The sequence below is a fragment of the Sylvia atricapilla genome, chromosome 23, assembly GCF_009819655.1.
Source record: "Sylvia atricapilla isolate bSylAtr1 chromosome 23, bSylAtr1.pri, whole genome shotgun sequence".
NCBI classification, from domain to species: domain Eukaryota; kingdom Metazoa; phylum Chordata; class Aves; order Passeriformes; family Sylviidae; genus Sylvia; species Sylvia atricapilla.
In genome coordinates this window covers 1,721,453-1,740,197 of record NC_089162.1, presented here as the reverse complement: position 1 = coordinate 1,740,197, position 18,745 = coordinate 1,721,453, and the positions used below count along the sequence as shown (strand labels likewise).

The window sequence follows — 18,745 nt, the reverse complement described above, 5'->3', positions numbered from 1 at the left end:
CCCCATGTCCCCAACTCTGTCACCGACTCGCCCTCCCTTTTATCGCTTCTCCTGCGGCGGGCAGGGAAACGGGGCCCCAGGGCGGCGGCAGTGGCCGGTCCCTTCGCCGCGGTCCCCCGGAGTCCGGCTGCGGCCCGAGCCGTGGCCGCGGGAGCCGGTGGAGCCGCGGGACGAGACGCTGCCCGTGGTGGAGCAGCTGCCAGACACTTGCCCGCGGGGCAGGCAGGAGGGTTTGCCGTAGGGGGTGACCTCATCTGCAGGGAAGGGGACAATGTCGGGGCCGGCAGTGACGCCCCCAGCCCTTCCGTCGCGCAGTGGGTGGCTGTGGCTTACCGCCGCGGGGCGGGCGGTGGGTGACCCTGCGCTCGGCCCCGCTCGCCCCCAGCTCCGCGGAGGGCCCGGGGCTCTCGCCCGGCGGCGGCAGCGGCGGCGGCGGCAGGTCTGCGGCGGAGAGGGAGGAGAGGGCTGAGCTCCCCTGAGCTTCCTCGGACTTTTCCTCGATTTTTTCCCCCTCCCACTCACCTCCCATCTGCTTTTCCCGGCGGTAGCGGCTGGATTTGGGCTTCGGGCGACTTTTGGAGATCACCCCGCGGGTTTTCCCTGGGGAGGTGGGGATGGCAGCGTGAGCCCCCGCAATAGCCAGTGAGGCCCCCACCCACCCGAAGTGGCCCCTCAGGGCTCACCTGTGCCAGGAGGGCAGCGGGCACGGGGTGGGTGGCCCTCGCTGGCATCCGGGGTCACCGAGGGACTGGGGGCCTGTGAGGGGGCGCTGACGCCATGGGGCTGTCTCCTGGCAAAGAGGGGGTGGAGTGAAGCCAGGGTGGGGGGAGTGGGATGGTGACTCAGTGGCCACACGGTGTTGGCACCAGCCCTCCAGAGCCAGAAGGAGCCTTGTGGTATTGTCACAGCTGGATGGCACTGGTGTAGGTGGAGTGAAGCATCACAGCTGGACAGAAGTGCCACAGCTGGATCACAGCCACACATCTGCCACAGGGATGGCAAAGGGGAGCTGGATGAGTGCAGTGGCACAGCTAGGGTGGAGGACCACAGCCTGGCAAGGTTGTGATAGCACGGCTGGCCTGCAATGGCACATCTGGAGCCCAGCTGGATTGCAGCCACACAGCTGGATTGCAGTGGCACAGCTGGATCACCACACATCTGGATTGCAAGCACACCAGCAGATTGCAGCTGCACAGCTTATCGTGACACAGCTAGATCATAGCACAGCTGAATTGCAACCATGGAGCTTGATTGCAGCTGCACAGCTGGAGTGCAGTGCTGTGCCAGCATCGTGACGGCACAGGTGGATCATGGCAGAGCTGGGTCACAACAGCACAGCTGGGTGACGATGGCCCACCTGTCTCATGATGGTGCAGCTGTATTGCTTTGCCCCAGTCAGCCCACAATGTCATGGATGTGTCATGACAGCATGGCCAGAGCACAGCTGGAGAGCAGGGGTGAGTGGTGACACCATGGATGGACAACAAAGAGATGCCTGGACCATGGTGGGGCATCCCCCAAACAGAACATCTGGACCCCAATGAGACACCTGGGCCCTAATGACACAGCTGGACCATGATGGCATGGCAGGGCTGGGTACTGGTAACATGGCTGGATCACAATGGAACACCCAGGCCATGGTGGGACATCTGGACCATGATGGGACATCCAGAGCCCAATGGCACGGCCATACCAAGCAAGGCCCATCTCCTACCGGGGCAGGAGGGAGCTATCGAAGTCGCGGAGGCGAGGGATGTCCTCCGTGGTGCGAGGTGATGGTGTCAGCGTGGCGGTGGAACGGCAGCCGGAGGAGGTGGTGGGTGAGGATGCAGCCGTGGCACAACAAGGGATGTCCTCACCAGGGTACCACACCTCCATCCCCAACCTGCAGGGTGGAGACCACAGGGTAGGTGCTGGGGGCGGCATGCCCAGTCCCCAAGCCCCCACACTCACCCTCCAGCTGCCTCTTCCTCTTCATCCTCCTCTTCCTCCTCCTTCTCCTCCTCCTGGGTACACTGGCTGAGCTCACTGGCTGAGGGCGGCGGGGGCAGCAGCTCTGTCCAGCTCACCACCGGCGGTTTCACTGGTTGCCCCAGCTTTGCTTTGGCCCCTGTGCCAAGGAGGGATGCTGGGGAGGCTGTGGGGAGGGCACCGCACCACGAGCACCCATGTGTGCCCTCACCCATCCAACCACCCTACCGTGCTCAGCCCGGCCACGGGGCACCTGGGAGGCTGCAGCATCCATTGGCTGGGAACCCACCCCAGGGTAGGAGGTCCCATACTGTGAGAAGGGACGGGGGAATGTGCAGTGCTCCTCACTGTCAACCTCGATGGTGCTGTAAACCGGCCCCTCGCCAGCCCCTGCTCCAAACTGTTCCGTCTGGGCGATGTAACGGGTGATGCCAGCATCTGCAGATGGTGACCATCATCTTCAGGGCTGATCAGGACCCCCTCAATCAGAACCACCCAGCCCCATGCTGACCCCTCACCGTTGTAGTATCTCTCAGTGGTCCCCAAGCAAGGGGCAGCACTGGTTGTGCTGCCACCACGCCACGCATCCATCAGCCACGGGTAACCACCGCTGGCAGCTGCCCTGCAAGGGGATGTGCAGAAGGAATGCTGGTGGTCAGCCCTGGGGCTCCTGGGGAGGGCAGGGGATGTCAGGGACGTTACCTGGGGTTGCTGCGCACTGGGGCCGGGAAGGCGACTGTGGAAAGAGATGGGGGTGAGGGCAGCGAGAGGCCGTACTGGGACCCCGCAGCACTTATGGGCTTACCAGTGGGTGTGTAGGCAAAGGATGCTGTAAAGAGAGGGACGGTGGGTGGCTGATGGGTGAGAGGTGAGGGGTGAGGGGTCCCAGGGGTAGCACCCCCCTGTACCGGTGAAGTGGCTGAGCTCCTTCTTCCTCCGGCGGCGGCTGTAGAGCCAAGCAGCAAAGGCAGCGAGGATGACCCAGCAAGCACCACCAACGCCGGCAATGAAGGCTGGCTGCCTGGCTACCTCTGCTAAATGCTCAGCCAAGCTGCTCCCGCCTGCTGACCCCGCGTCTCGCTCCACCAGGGGGGCTGCAAGTGACACGGGAAAGAGGGACACACCAGCAGGGTGCCAAGGAGCCATCCCCAGCCCTGCAGTGGGTGACCCCATCCTGCCTCACCCATGGGTGCAAACTGTGACAAGGAGAGACTCACCGATGTGGATGGGGACAGGGGCACTGCGGGCACCCACACCAGCACTGGTGGCAGCAGCAACTTCAGCACGGTAAGGGACCCCAGGGACTAGTCCCCGCAGCACTGTCGCCAGCACCGTCCCCTCCACGCTCTGGTTGATGTGGAAGCGGCTCTCATTGCCCAAGCACCAAATCTGGTGAGGACCAGGAGGAAGATGGGGGACACCCATAGGGATGCTATGACATGCTGTCATGAGTGGACAGAGTGGACCTGCCACATCCCTGCTGCCGACCACGCTTACCCGGTAATCACGGATGACACCATTCTGCTCTGCCACAGGTGGTGGCTGCCATGAGATGCGGACACTGGTACCATTGCCAGCCACACTGACAGCTCGTGGTGGGGCGCTGGGAGCTGCCAGCGGAGGACACATGGTCTGTCACCTCCGGTTGTCCCCGGGGACCCACACTATCCCCTCCATCCCTACACTCACCCGCTTCAGGGGTACGCAGAGCTCGCACAGCACTGTCAGGACCATTGAGGTGATGAAAATAGGGTCGGACCTTGACCTCGTAGTCCTGGCCCCGGCGCAGCTCCGTGAGCAGGGCCCCCCGCTCCCCTGGTGCCCACACGGTCCGTGCCTCCTCCCAGTGCCCGCCACGCTGCCGGTACAGCACCCGGTAGCCCTGAAGGAAGGGTGCCTGGTGCTCCACCTGAGGACCCGAGGGAAGAGTGGGATGGGAGGATGATGGACACTGGGAGCCCTGTACCAGTAGGGGGGCCCAGTACTCACAGTCCAGGAGAGGTGGACAGTGCCCAGTGGCAGCACCACAGGTTCCTTCAGGTGCACAGCCACTTGTGCCAGCTCCTGCTGCACCTGCTCAGGATCCAGCTGCATGGAGTTGGTGTCTGCTGGAAGCACCAGAGGGTGGAGGGTCCATGCATATCTCCACTGGTGTGACCAAGTGAAGGAGCCATGGTGACAGTTCATACCCATGGCAGGTCCATGGGAAACTCCACTGGCATCACTGGGCAAGGATGGACCCAAAGATTTTGGGTGCATGGGCACCTCTGTTCCTGTCACCAAGTGGAGATGGGCCCAAGGGTGGGGGGTTTGTGGACACCTCCAGTGATGTCAGAGCTGGATCTCACCTTGGGTGCGCACAGGCTCCGAGATGCCGCTGGGGTCACTGAGCCCGTAGGCGTTGACCGCCCGCACCAAGAACAGGTAGACAGTGTCAGGGACAAGGCCGGTCACTGTGTGGGTCTCACCCTCCACATCGGCTGCCACTGTCTGCCACGGGCCACCCAACACCTGGCTGCCGGGGGACAGGGGTGACTCATGACAGGGTGGTATCAGGCCACCACATCATCCCTGCAGCCAGAGAAGAGGCTTGTGTGATACCTGAAAGCCTCCACTATGTAAGAGGTGACATCGGTGGCACCACTGTCCTCGTTCCCTTTCCAGCGCAGGGTGACACTGCTTTGGGTAACGTTGGTGACCACAGGAGTGGAGGGTGGCCCAGGGAGGAGACCAGGTGCAGGGGAAGGCAGGGAGAGGTTGGATTCATCACCTGCAGGGAAATGCGTGGAGGTCTGGAGTGGCTTTGTTCCCGGTGCCACAGTGTCCCCACTGCAGTGACATTTCCATGACCCACCTTGTACCTCCAAGGAGATGGCCCAGCGTGTCTCGCCCGCTGGGCTGGTGGCCACACACTCATAGAGCCCGGAGTCTCTCACCTGCAGGGGAAAGAGCTCCTGCCCCATCACCCTGAGCACCCATCACCTCGGCACCCACCACCCTGAGCACACACCACGCTTTGTACCCAGCACCCTGAACCCCAGCACCACGAGCATCCACCTCCCTTTGCTCCACCCCTCACAGCCAGTGCCCTGCAGTACCCCCACGGGTGCCCCTGCCGGGGCCGGCTCACCCGGAGGCCGGTGATCTGCAGGGTGCCGTTCTCCAGCAGGCTGGCACGGGGCTGGACACCTACCAGGGCGCTGCCATCCTTCAGCCACCCCACACTGCCTGGGGGGTCATGGGCCCCTGCTCCACAAGGCAGCCGCACTGTGGCCCCCACTGGCAGCGCTGTGCGGTTAGTGGGAAGCAGGCTGATCAGCGGTGGGTGGAGCTCAGAGCGTGCTACAGGGAGAAAATTGGGAACTGCTGGGTAGTGGGGTGGGTGTTGCTCATACATTGAATGTTCCAGTTCTCCACTGGCACTGGACTTACCCCCCACCACCTCCAGGCCTGCCCTGGCCAGGACACTGCCGGCCACGCTGATAGCCTGGCACAGGTAGTGACCAGCGTCACTGGGCTGGACATTGACAATGGTTAACGCACCGCTGGGGCTCACCCAAACACGGCCAGAAGGGACTGGGGGCTGGCCCGGGAACAGCAGGGCCTGAAAGGGAATGGGATTAGTGGGGGGATGAGGGAGAGGGAGGATGAGAAGCAGGGGATGAGATGAGGACATAGTTAGGGGTGGGAATGGGAATGAGATTGGGGATGGGAATGGAATGGGGACAGGGATGTAATAGGAGCTGTGATGGGATGGTGATGAGGACAGGTAGGGATGAGGATTGATACTGGTGTGAGGTTGAGATGGGATGAGATTGGGATGGAGATGAGATGGGGATGGGGTGGGAATTGGGATGAGGATTATTATGATAATCGGGACAAGATGGAATGGAAATGGTGATGGGATTGGAATGAGGATGGGACTATGATTGGGTGTGGGGTCAAGGATGAGGGAAGGGGACAGACCTGGCTCCCTTCCTTCTGCCAAAAGACAGCGGGTGGTGGGTTGCCCTTGCTCTGGCACTGGAAAGTCACGCTCTGGCCAGGGGTGACAGCTTGGTCATGGGGCCCGGTGACAAGTTGGGGGGGCACTGCAGCAGTGTGGGGAGAGACAAGGGCTTGTCTGGGCACTCCACCAGCACCCAGGGATGCTCCCCAGGGCCCCCCTTACCATGCACAGTGAGGGTGCCTGATGCCTCTGACCTGCCCACGCTGTTATCAGCCACGCAGGTGTAGGTGCCCTCATCCTCCACCTGCAGCCGGCTGATCCGCAGGGTGTTGTCTGGCAGCACCTCCCACCTGGGGGGAAGCCCACAAGGCTGTGGCACCAGCAGTGTGCTGGGGCACCAGGAGGATGGAAGGTGCCATGGGGCTGGGATGTAGTGAGGGTGCAGGATGTGATGGAGATGTGGATGTGATGGGTACAGTGGAAATCTGGGATGCAGGAAAACGGGAGATGAGACAGGGATGTGAAATGTGGTGGAGATGTGGAATGTGATAGCGATGTGCGATGCAGCAGGGATGTGGTGAGGATATAGGATGTGATTGGGATTTGGGATGCAATAAGAATGTGGGATGCAAAGAAGATGCAATGAGGATTTGAGATGCGAAGAGGGATCTGGAACGTGATGGAGATGTGGCACAGTGGGGATGTGGAATGCAATAGGGATGCAGGATGTACTAAGGATGGAGGATGCACCAGGGTTATGGGATGCAATTACTTGATGTCATGAGTTTACCAGGCGCTCCAAGCACACTAGGCTGGCACACACTGATGCCGCCGAGCTTGCCACAGAACCCTGACTGGCCTTGGTGTCCCTGAGCCACCCCCCTCACCCCCTACTCACCTTCCCAGTGGCATTTCACCCTCTTCCTTGCGCCAGCGCGCCGCCGGCTGCGGATCCCCCACCGCCTCGCAGGCAAACTCCGCCGTGCCCTCCACCAGCACCACCTGGTTGTGGGGCCTCTTGCCAAATGCTGGGCGCTCTGCAGGGTGGCCGTCAGTCCCACCAGGATAGCACCCACCTCCCTGACACCCCAAAAAGTAAATCCCCACGCACCAAAGACGACCAGCTCGGCTGGCTCGCTGTCCCTCTCGCCCACCACGTTGGTGGCCACGCAGACATAGACGCCAGCATCGCTCTTGTGAGTACTGGCCACCATCAGCTTCCCACCACGGATCTGCAGGAAGTAGAGCTCATCCCACATCCCCATCACATCCCACATCCACGCTGTATCCTGCATTCTCATCACATCCCACATCCCCACTGCATCCTACCCCCCACTGCATCTCATGTCCCCACTGTATCCCAAATCCTCATTGCATCTCTCATCCTGACTGCATTCTGCATCCCCATCCCATCTTGTATCCTCACTGCATCTCACATTCCCATTGCACCCACACTGTCATCACATCCCATGTTTCCATTGCATCCCAAATCTCTGCTGCATCCCATATCCCTATCCCATCCTACATCCCCATCACATCACACAACCGTCTGCTGCATCCCACATTCCAGACCCTCACTGCATCCTGCATCCTCACAGCACCCACATCCACGTCACACCCTACATCCCCACGGCATCCTGTATCCCTATAATATTCCCCATCTCCCTCGCATCACCTCCAGCCTGGTTCTGACCCCCCTCACCGTCAGGCGCTCGTCCCTGTCGCTGACCCGGACTCCGTTTTTCTTCCAGGAGACGCTGGGCTCGGGGTGGCCGCGGGGCGGGACACACTCCAGCACGGCCGGTTCTCCCGCCGCCACCACCACGTCCCCTGGGGGCTGCCGGAAATCGTCCCGCAGCACTGCGGGGACACAGCGGCCTCAGCTGCCCAGCCCTGCACCCCCTGGGCTGGGGGCAGCACCAGGGACATCGTCTGAATTGGCTTTAACAGATTTTCATTTATCTTCATTGATTTTACTTGATTTTCAAACGCTTTCAAATATTTTTTCCTCATTTATTTTCATGTATTTGCAATTATATTCACCTCTTTTAATTTATTTTACCATGTTGTAATTTGTTTTCATTCCTTTTCAGTAATTTTCACTTATTTTCACCTATTTCCAATTATTTTCAGTTTTTTCATTATTTCTCTTCACTAACTGGCACTTTTTTCATTTACTTTCACTTACTGTTTTTTTCACTTTATTTAATTTCTCTTTTTTCACGTTTTCATTTATTTTCTGTTATTTGCATTCATTCTCTCTTACTCCCTTGCTTTTATCTTAATTTCTTTTCACTTGTTTTCTTTTTTTATTTGTTTTCAGTTAGTTTCACTTATTTCCAATATCTCTCCTTTGAATTCATTTTCATTTCTTTTTCACTTGCTTTATTCATTTCTAATTATTTCCCCCTTATTTTCATTTATTTTCCCCCTCTTCCCTTGCCGACAGAAGCCTGGGAATCTGAGAGCCCCTCGTCCCACAGCCACCGCAGCAGGCTGGGCTCAGGGGTGATACCAGAACCCCAAATTTCTCCCTCTCAAATCCTCGCCGCCCTCTCAGGACTCACCGGCCACCTCCAGGGAAGCGTTCCGGCTGGTGGCCTCGCCCAGGTAATTCCTGGCCACGCAGACATAAACCCCCTCGTCGGGCTTTCCCCGCCTCCCGTGCAGGATGCGGAGGAAGAAGAGGGATCCCCCCGGGAGGAGGGTGCGGTGGGAGCGGGGATCCTCCCGGTCCGTCTCCACCCGCTCCCCGTCCTTGTACCACTCCACCACCGGCGCCGGGCGCCCCTCGGCCTTGCAGCTCAGCGTGGCCGGTTCCCCTTTGGAGACCAGGACATCCGTGGGGTGCTCCACGATGCGAGGAGCCGTGTCCTCCAGCTGGGGGTTGGATCCTGCAGGAAAATCAGGAGGGGTGGGGAGGGGGTGGTCTGAGAGGCTGAGCATCCTTGGCTTGTGTGGGGCTTTCCTGCCTGCAGACCCTGCTTTGCTTGGAAGGCAGGAGGTGAGAGATGAAGTGAGGCCAGTGTATCCCGGGATGGGCAGCATGGGGAGGGAGCAGGATCACAGAATCACAGAATCACCAGGTTGGAAGAGACCTTTAAAATCATCGAGTCCAATCCATGCTATAATACCCCCTGAACTAAACCCTGGCATCAAGTGCCACATCTGATCTTTTCTTAAACACATCCAGGGATGGTGACTCCACCATGTCCCCAGGCAGACAATTCCAGTAATTTATTGCTGTTTCAGTAAAAAACTTTTTCCTAACATCCAACCTAAATTTCCCTTGGCACAACTAAAGATCAGAGTGGGAGGTTGTCAGGCAAAGCCAGTGGGACAATGCAGCTTCACTCCCAGTAACGGCCTTTCCCACCCAGTTTCCACCTGGGCATCCCTGAGGAAATGGGGTTGGGGCTAAATTCCCCCCAAACAGGGATTTTTCCATCAGCTGCAAGTGCTGACTTTCTGTAGCAGAGCTGATCATTCTGGGCTGCAGAAAATGCTTAATTTGAAGTTTTTAAAAGGCCCATATTGGGGTTGTGGGGCTGTTAAAAAAAAAACACCACACCCTGCTAGGGCAGGGTAATTAATGGTTGGTCATTAATGCCGGTATAATTAATAGTCATTAATGCTGGGGCCGGCTGGGCTGAACCACGTGTGCCTCCAACACCGTCTGGGGTGGCTTGGTGGTTTGGTCCCCAAGTGTCACTGCTGGCCCAGCGGCACAGGCACACACCACTGCATGCCCAGCCACACATGTGCACACGGCTGTGAGTCTGCACACACCTGCATGTGCACAGACACACGTGCAGCCATGCACTGCATGTGTTTACAGACAGGTGCGTGCATGCACACGTGGTCAGCCGTGCAGGGGTGTGCATGCACACACACATGGAGGCTCTCACAGGTCTCTGTGTACATGCATGTGCAAGTGTGCACTGCACAGCTGTGCATGCATGCGCATGTGCATTGCACGTGCAGGGGGTGGTCGCACACATAGGTGCATGCAGCTGTGTGGGCAGTCATGCAGCAGTGTGCACACACACATGCAGCCACGCACATGTGCTTGCACCTGCACACACATGCACACATGTGCATCCTGGCAGAGGGGTGCATGCCCTGACATGCACAGATGCATTCACGTGTGCGTGCATTCATCCAGGGTGTGCATGCACACACACACACCTGCACACATGCATGTATTCAGGTGGGGGGTGTCCTTACACACGTGTGCTCAGGCATGCAGAGGTACATGCACAGGCACACATTCACACAGGGGTGCACCTGCACACACAGGCTGCACACACAGATGCACAGGGGCACACACAGGGACATGCACAGCCATGCACATCCCTGCATATCCACACATGCTCAGGTGAGCCTACGCTTACCCACATGCACACACATGCACACTCATGCACACACATGCACCCTGTACAGACATGCAAATGCCTGCACAATGTATAGCTATGCACATGCACACACACATGCACACTGCACTTAAATGTGCCCATACACGCACACTGCCCTTAAACACACACACATGCACACACATTCACACACATGCACACTGCCCATGCATGCACACAAGCACACTGCCCCATAAATGCACACATGCATGCACACTGCACATGCATGCACACACATGCACCCACACGCACACACATGCACACTGTACAAACATGCACACACACACTCTCTGCCCATAAATGCACACATGCACATACATGCACACTGCATACACGTGCACATATGCACACAAATGCACACACGCACACGTGTGCACACTGTACAGACATGCACATGCATGCCCACACATGCACACTGCCCACAAACGCACACGCATGCAGGCTGCACATACATGCACACCACACACGTGTCTCCCACTCACACACCCCCTTCCCCTGATCCCCCACACCCTGGCAGGATGCAGGCGTAAGGGGGCTGCGGTTTGGGGTGTCCATGGGGTTGCCATGGGGCTGGGATGTGGCTGCCATGGGGACAGAAGCAATGCTGCAGGGTACTGGGCACCCCCGGGGGGCACAGCAGGGACTGAGGGGGCCGCAGCTGGGCCCGGTGACTAATTGGGACAAGCAGGGGGTCAGGGCAGGCCCCTTCCTGTGCCCGGCTGGCTATGCAGGGGCAGGGGGTCCCACGAGGTTTAGGAACATCCCCACCCCTCACCAGCCCCCAGGACCAGCTGGAGGGGCATAGACTGAAAAAGAGAGGAGAAGCTCAAAACAGAGTCAAAATTTAGGCAGACACCCTCTCCCTCACCCCTCCTTCACCCCTAGTCTGTCCCAGTTAGGGGTCATGAGGCTGGTTTGGGGACATGAGGAAGATTAGAGCACACGGAGCTGGTTGAAGGACACTGGGATGGTTCAGGAATGTAGAAATACTTTGGGAACACGGAGCCAGTTCCAGTTAGTAATCTGGGGATTGGCTTGGGGACACAGGACTGGTTTGGAGACATGGAGTCCCTCCTAGTTGTGCCTGGGAGTTGGTTTGGGCACAGAGACAGTTTTGGGACACAGGGCTGGTCCTGGTTTGGAGACTGGGGACGGATGTTGGGACGTGAAGGTTGTTTAAGGACACTGGGTTGCCCCTGGTTTGGGGTCTGGGGACTGGTCTGGGGATTTGGGGACAATTTGTGGATGCCGTGTCTCTCCCAGTTTGTGGTCTGGCAGTTGATGTAGGAACACGGGACAGTTTGGGAACAGGGAGCTGCCTGCAGTTCAGGATTTAGGAACACAGGACTCGTTTGGGAACACCGGGACAGTTCTGACTTTGGGAGAGTGGGCTGGTCTCGGTCTGGGGTCGGGGAGACGATGTAAAGACACCACATCACTCCCGGGAGTTGGTCTGGAGATGGGGAGCTGGTCCCAGAATGGGGACACGGAGCTGGTGTGGGGACACTGGGTCAATTCTGGAGTTGGGAAATGGGGCAGGTCCCGGTTTGGGGACAGTCTGGGAATCCAGTGTCGGTGCTGGTGGCGTCCCAGCTGGGGCTGGGGTCTGCGGGCTGCTTCCAGCATCCCGGCTGGACCAGGAGCAGGAGCTCCGGGGCAGGGGGACAGGAGGACCGGGGACCACGTACCGTTACCGGGGACGAGATCGGGCAGGTGGAGCGCGGCGATGGAACGGTTGATGCCGAGCAGGAGCGAGGAGTTAGAGCCTTCGGCTCCCAGCGAGTCGGCGAACAGGTTCATCTGCAGCAGCGTCTTCAGCAGGTACCGCAGCATCCTGCCCGGGCTCTGCTCGGCTTGGCTGAGATCGGCTCGGATCAGGTCGGCTCTGCACGACACCACCCGGCACGGCAGAGACCGGCTCAGCTCAGCCCGATCCGGCTCAGCTCAGCCCGATCCGGCTCGGCTCGGCTCGGCTGGGCTCGGCTCGGTTCAGCCCAGTCAAGCTCAGCCTGGCCAGACTCAGCCCGGTCCGGCTCAGTTCAGTTCAGCCCAGTGTGGCTCAGTCCAGCCCAGTCCGACCCGGTTCAGCCCAGCCGGCTCAGCCCGGCTCGACTCGGCTCAGTCCAGCGCGGCTCAGCACACCCGACTCAGGCAGGCTCAGCTCTCCCGGCTCGGCTCGGCTCGGCTCAGCCTGCGGCACCGCCCCCGGCTGGGGGACGGGCCAGGGCGGTGCTGGGGCGGGGGAACGGGGGCGTCCCTGTGTTCTCTCCGTAAGGAGCGGGATGGGGCGAAGGCGGGGGGTGTCCCGTAGGGGATGGGGGCTTCGTAGTTGAGTGGAACTGGAAAGACTTTTTGAGGGGGCAGAGGAAAAGGGGATCCTAAAGCTGGAGGGAGGAGAACGAAGAGACGCAGCAGCTCCCTGGCTTCACTCCAAATTACGTGACACCACGTGGGGCTGCTGTCACCCCCCACTCGGGATCCCCCCCTCAGTAAACCCTGAACCCCACGGGGAAATGCAGCTGTTCGAGTGAGTAACACACCCCAACACTGGTAAGGATAGGGACACTTTGGGGGTGCTGAGACCACCAGTGGCCTTGAATTTTGGGGTTTTTTTGGGGTGGGGGGAAACACGAAGGAATCAGCACGTGTGCCAGTGAATCCGTAAGAAGCAATTGGCCACTTAATTACCGTGTTGGGGCTGATGTGGAAAGCAATGAGTCTCCTACTGTGAACACCCGGGGTGGGGAAGGGTTTGGGGGCATTCGTTAGGGAGGTTCATTATGGGGGGGTGTTGAGGGGGGGCTAATTATGGGTTTCATTACAGTGGCACTTGGAATAGGGTAAAAGTGGGGGGGGGGGGGTGGGGAGGGGAAGAGAGTCTGGGGAACCTGGAAGGGACTCAGGGAGAAAGAAGGGGTGAGGAGGAGAAGGGGCAATGGGGAAGGACTTGAGGGGACATGCATGTGGGTATGCACATCTGGGATATTGGGAGGGAGAAGAGTCCTCACATCTGCATCCACAGCAGTAAGTTAAATGTGCCCACACGTGTTTGCACATCTGGGTCCCCACGGCACTCTGGAGGACTCTTGGGGCACACCTGGGCAGGGGAGAGGCTTTTCCACATCTGGGAGGGTTGGGTGGTCTAGGGCATGCAGCCACATTCAGACCAACAGCTGGAGATGTCCCTGATGTCACAGCTGGGCACACAGCTGAAGGCACAGGGATGCCCAAGCACATCTGGAGAACCAGGTGGTTTCCATGTGTGCACATCTGGAGGCACAAGGTGAGTGCACATCTGGAGAGCTTGCCCATCTGGAGCGCTTGCCCAGACTTGCGCTTCCACACCCAGAGCTGTGCTGAGGCTGCAGACGGGTGCACATCTGGACTCAGCCTCACCAGCATCCTCTGGGCTCTCCATATCCCACCGAATCTGCCAAGTGTCCGGTGGGCGATGCATTATTCATCTGTCCCCTGGAGCCGGGCACAGAGAAAGTAAATAAATATTAATTTAGTAGGAGCACAAAGCTTTTCCGCTTCTCCTGCTGGCAGTGCAGCAGCACAGGGATTTCTCAGTAGGATCAGGGAGAAAAATATCCACAGAATAACAGGTTTACCCAACTATTACCTGAATACTTCTCTGGGACGGGAATTTATGGCAATGCTGGAATATCTAAACCTGCTACGTTTCCCTGCCTTCTCCTTTTGAGTCCCTCTGAAAAGCTGACCTGAGGAATGGGACATCCCCAACACTACAGAACTACAGGATGGGAAAGGGTGTTAATCCCTGGAAAGCGTTTGGGCCCCTTTTCATGGAGTTCTTGGAAAATGGGAGAATTTTTAATGGGAATCCTGGAGGTTTTGGGAGCCTCAGGGATTAAAGCACCTCTGTATTAATCCCACTATGAGCCCTGAGGCTGCAGCGATGGGCTCCCAGGGGTGACACACGCGCATCCAATACCTCCTCTGAGAGAGCTTGTGATGGGGAATGGAGACAAAGGAGCCGCCTCATCCCGATGGATAATCCCCCTCAGATTCATCCCCGTTAATCAGCTGGGCAAACAGCGAGGGCGGGGGCATCGCCTCCTTGTTAGCAGATTTATTCTCACTGCCACGGCATTTAATTGCTGCTTGATTTGGCGATTAGCGGCTGTTTGCCCAGGCTTTGCCCAAATCACCCTCCTCAAAGTTTTTAGATAGGGGGAGGCTTCCTCCGTACTTTGTTATCCTCGTTATTCTGCAGCGGTTTTGCCGCTTTCTTATTCCTCCTGTTTTTTCCCTGCCCTCGTCGGGTGGCATCGAGGGACTGGGGCAGGGGGGGGAAGGGAGAAACTGAGGCACGAAGTTTGGCTGTAATGAGGAGCGACAAGATATTTGTCTGGGCAAATGAGCGGCTGGGTCCCCCCTCCCCGCTGCCAGGGGGGAATCCCTGGCAGCCCCTTTATTAACATTCCCCTCGGGAGCCCCCCACCCCGAGCCAGCCGCTTGGCCGGGAAATGCGGCTTTTTGAATATTTATAGAGGTTGTGGCAGCACTTGGGGTGGGGAGGAGGGAAAGGGGAGCACGGGGGCTGCTGGAGGGAGGGTAGGGAAGAGCAATGTTGAGGACTGGGGGTAGTGGGGATGGAGCTGGAATCCTTTAGGGATGACACTGGGGTGGTGTTGGGATGGTGGTGGGGAATGACACGGGGATGCTGTAGGGAATGATGCTGGGGTGGTGTAGGTGATGACACTGGGATGCATTGAGGGATGGCATTGAGATACTGTCAGGAATGACTGTGGGATACTGTAGGGAATGATGGTGGCATGCTTGAGAGGACAGTGATGTGATTCCTTAAGGAATGATGCTGGGATGTTTTAGGAGAAGGTAGTGAATGTTCTAGAGGATGAAAGTAGGATCCTTTGGGAGATGATGATGGATACTTCAGGGAGTGAGTGACACGACTGAGATTGTTTGAGGGATAACAGTGTGATGCTTTAAGGAAAGATGCTGAGATGTTTTAGGGGAGCATATGGCAATGACTCCAGGGGGCTTTAGGGGATGATACTGTGGTAATTTACAGTATGATGTTTGGATGCTTCAACAATGCTAGGATGTTTTAGGGCATGGAGCTGGAGTATTTTGGGGAGCACACTGGGATGGTGTGGGGAATGACACTGGGATGGTGTGGGGAATGACACTGGGGTGCTGTAGGGAATGACGCTGGGGTGCTGTAGGGGATGACACTGGGATGCTGTGGGGAATGACACTGGGATGCTGTGGGGGATGACACTGGGATGCTGTGGGGGATGACACTGGGATGCTGTGGGGGATGACACTGGGATGGTGTGGGGAATGACACTGGGATGGTGTGGGGAATGACACTGGGATGGTGTGGGGGATGACACTGGGATGCTGTAGGGAATGACACTGGGATGCTGTAGGGAATGACGCTGGGGTGCTGTAGGGGATGATGTCAGGATGCACTCATGGATAGTGCTGTTTAAGGGGAGCACACTGGGATGTTTTAATAGATGATACTGACGTGCCCTAAGGAATGACACTGGGATTTTTTTCAGAGAACAGACTGGAATCCTCTAGGAGATGATGGTGGGATGAATTAAGGAGAGATGCTGGCATATTTTAGGGGACCTTATGGGACTTTAGGGTGTGATGCTGGGATGTTGTAGGAGAGCAAACTATCATGCTTTAGAAAATGTCACTGGGACACTTTAGGGGATGAGTCTGGGATGCACAGAAGGATGCCAGGATGTATTAGGGGATGATGGTAAGACACTGTGTTGTAGTACACTAGAGTGCTGCAAGGAATAATGCTGGAATGCTGTAGGGGATGGTGCTGGGATGCTTTAGGGGAATGATCCTGGCAAACTTTAGGGATGCACACTGGAATGATTTAGAGGATGATAGTGAGAGGCTTTAAGGGACAGTGCCAGAGTGTGTGAAGGAATAACATTGGGATGTTTCAGATGAACATGCCGGTTTGATCTAAGGGATGACACTGGGGTGCTGTAAGAGTTGATGCTACGATATTTTAGGGGATAGTGACAGAAGTTTTTAGGGGATGATACTGGGATGCTTTAGGAGAGCTTAGTGAGATGCTTTCGGGGATATCTGAGAAGATTTAGGGGAGTGCACTGAAGTGCTTTAGGGGATGATGCCAGGGTGTGTGCTGAAGGATAAAGCTGGGATATTCCAAGAAAGTGCGCTGGCATGCTTTAGGGCATGCTGCTGGGATGCTTTCAGTGAGCAGATTGAGATGCTTTAGGGGATGACCCATGGAGCCTCTGTGGAACGGTGTGGGGATGCCTCAGAGGACGGGTGTCTGTCCTCCACACCTGGCAGGCGCAGGAGGCCGGTGGGTCAGATCTCCTCGCGGGCATCCCAGCCCGCCTCATTACCAGCATCTTTGGAAAGCCGGAGCCCATGTGTTCTCGAGACGAGCGGCTTGGGGTATATTAACATCCCATTTCCACCTCTTTAATATAGAGTTTGTCGAGATCATTTATCAGCCGAGCCTCCCTTCAGGGCCAGGGGAAGCCGGGCAGAGCTCGGCAGCTGGGTCATAGCGAGAGGCGAGGGATGCTCGTCCCCGAAGGAAGCCGAAGCCGGGTTTAACAGGTAGTGGCTCATGTGCGAATCGCTAGTTTGGGACCGCCACATCATTGGGAAAGGCTTTATCAAAGCTGGGCTTAATTGGGTGGAAGGCTTGTTTGCATGGCCGCTAATGGGGGATCAGAGGGCCGGGGACCCAGCGCTGACGGCCTCACAAAGGCAAGCAATTACTTGCTTGTCTGCATTATGTATTAACCCATCTGGGGTCGGGATATTGGCTGTGAAAGGGAGACAAAGAGGGGGGCGTGCCGGTTGCCCCTGCGCCGAATTAGCCCGCCTGGGTCCCCTTTGTGCAGCGGGCAGGGCAGCTGGATCGGGATGCAGGCGCTCAGGATGCTGATGGGCACCGGCGTGCGGCAGCAGGGCGCTGCCTCGCTCGGCATCCCCGCGTCCTTCCAGATATTGCATCGAGCGTCTTTTCTCTCCTTTCATCAGTTTCCTGCCTGCGGCCACATCTCGGGATAATTACAGCTTTCGCTTTAATTAGCCACCGTCGCCACTAATAAGTTTATACTTCTTTTCAGCAGCGTATTTTGGCGGCAGGAGGTTAATTACAAGCAGGTCAGTAAATTGCAGAACACACGGCTCTGGGTCTAATGACTTGTCCGCTCGGCTTTTTGGCGGACTTTTAATTATGCCTATTTAATTGGAAGGTTGACTGGAACGAGGCGGCGGGAGAGTGTTGGGGACCAGGGGGGTGTTTCCCCACGCTGCTTGTCCCGCCGTCCGCACACCCCCAGAAGCTGAGAACGGCCACAACTCACTGCATGGGCGAGCCCTGACTGAGAACGGTCACAATTCGTTTCCCGGGTGACTCCCAGCTGAGAACACCCCAAAATCCTTGCATAGGTGAGCCTGGGCTGAGAACAGACACAATTCGCTGCACGGATAAGCGTTGCCTGAGAACTGTCACAAGTCTGCACAGGTGAGTGTCATTTGAGAATGGCCACAACTCATTCCGTGGGTGATCCTGGCCGAGCGCACCCACAGCCCATGTCACAGGTGAGCCCAGCTGAGAACACCCAGAACTCACAGCACGGGGCGGTCCCGACCGAGAACTGCCACAGCTCATGGCAGGGCTGAGCCGCGGCTGAGCACAATCCCAGCTCCTGGCAGGGCCGAGCACAATCCCTGCGCATTGCAGGAATGACTGCGGAGGTGCTGTCGAGCTGGGGGGGGGGTCCCATGTCCCCATGTCCCCCCGCTGGCCCCTCGCCCCCCACCCCCATGTCATTAGCGCGCGGTCAAATGGCGCTGCCGGGACTCGGAGCTGCATCGCAATCAGCTGCTCTCGGCCGTAATGAGTGTTCAGGCCCTAATTAACCGCCACCCTCATTTGCATCCGGCCCGCCCATCCCCCCCTCCCCGGGCCTCTAATTGTGGTCTGGGCAGCTCCGGGGGGCTCGGGGATGGGGGTCTACTGCCGCGGGGACACTGGCAGCTGGGTTGGCAATCTGAGGACACGCCAGCAGTGGGGACACCCCTCTGGGGACCCTGCTTTGGGGAACCATGGGATGGCTGGTGGTGGGTGCAGCCCTCTGGGGGCACACAGCACAGCTGGCTGTGAAGACATCCCTTTGGGGACATGTCACAGGAGTGGCAGTGGGGACACATCAGTGGGGACACCCCTTTGAGGACACTCCAGGGAAGTGGGTGCACACCTTTGGGGACATGGTGGCAGCAGAGAAGTCCTCTTGTGGCCACACCAGCAGTGGGGACTTCTGTTTTGGGACATGGTGGTGGCAGACACATAATTTTGGTGACATGATGTGGGGCTGACATTGGGGACATCGCTTTGGGGGCA

At 57.8% G+C, this 18,745-nt stretch overlaps 1 protein-coding gene across 1 annotated transcript; it reads right to left on the bottom strand.

Annotated features, from left to right (window-relative positions):
• Window positions 1-39: 39 nt before the first annotated feature.
• ROBO3 (roundabout guidance receptor 3) lies at window positions 40-12,165 on the bottom strand. The gene is given in 25 exon segments (XM_066334888.1): window positions 40-254; window positions 334-441; window positions 523-600; window positions 684-790; window positions 1,715-1,885; window positions 1,954-2,110; window positions 2,200-2,409; window positions 2,490-2,593; window positions 2,674-2,800; window positions 2,880-3,360; window positions 3,469-3,581; window positions 3,661-3,880; window positions 3,961-4,079; window positions 4,320-4,486; window positions 4,573-4,741; window positions 4,826-4,907; window positions 5,102-5,313; window positions 5,404-5,575; window positions 5,938-6,062; window positions 6,143-6,270; window positions 6,819-6,957; window positions 7,032-7,152; window positions 7,623-7,780; window positions 8,488-8,814; window positions 12,021-12,165. Coding segments are annotated over 25 exon segments (4,155 nt in total).
• Between the last annotated feature and the right edge of the window lie 6,580 nt (window positions 12,166-18,745).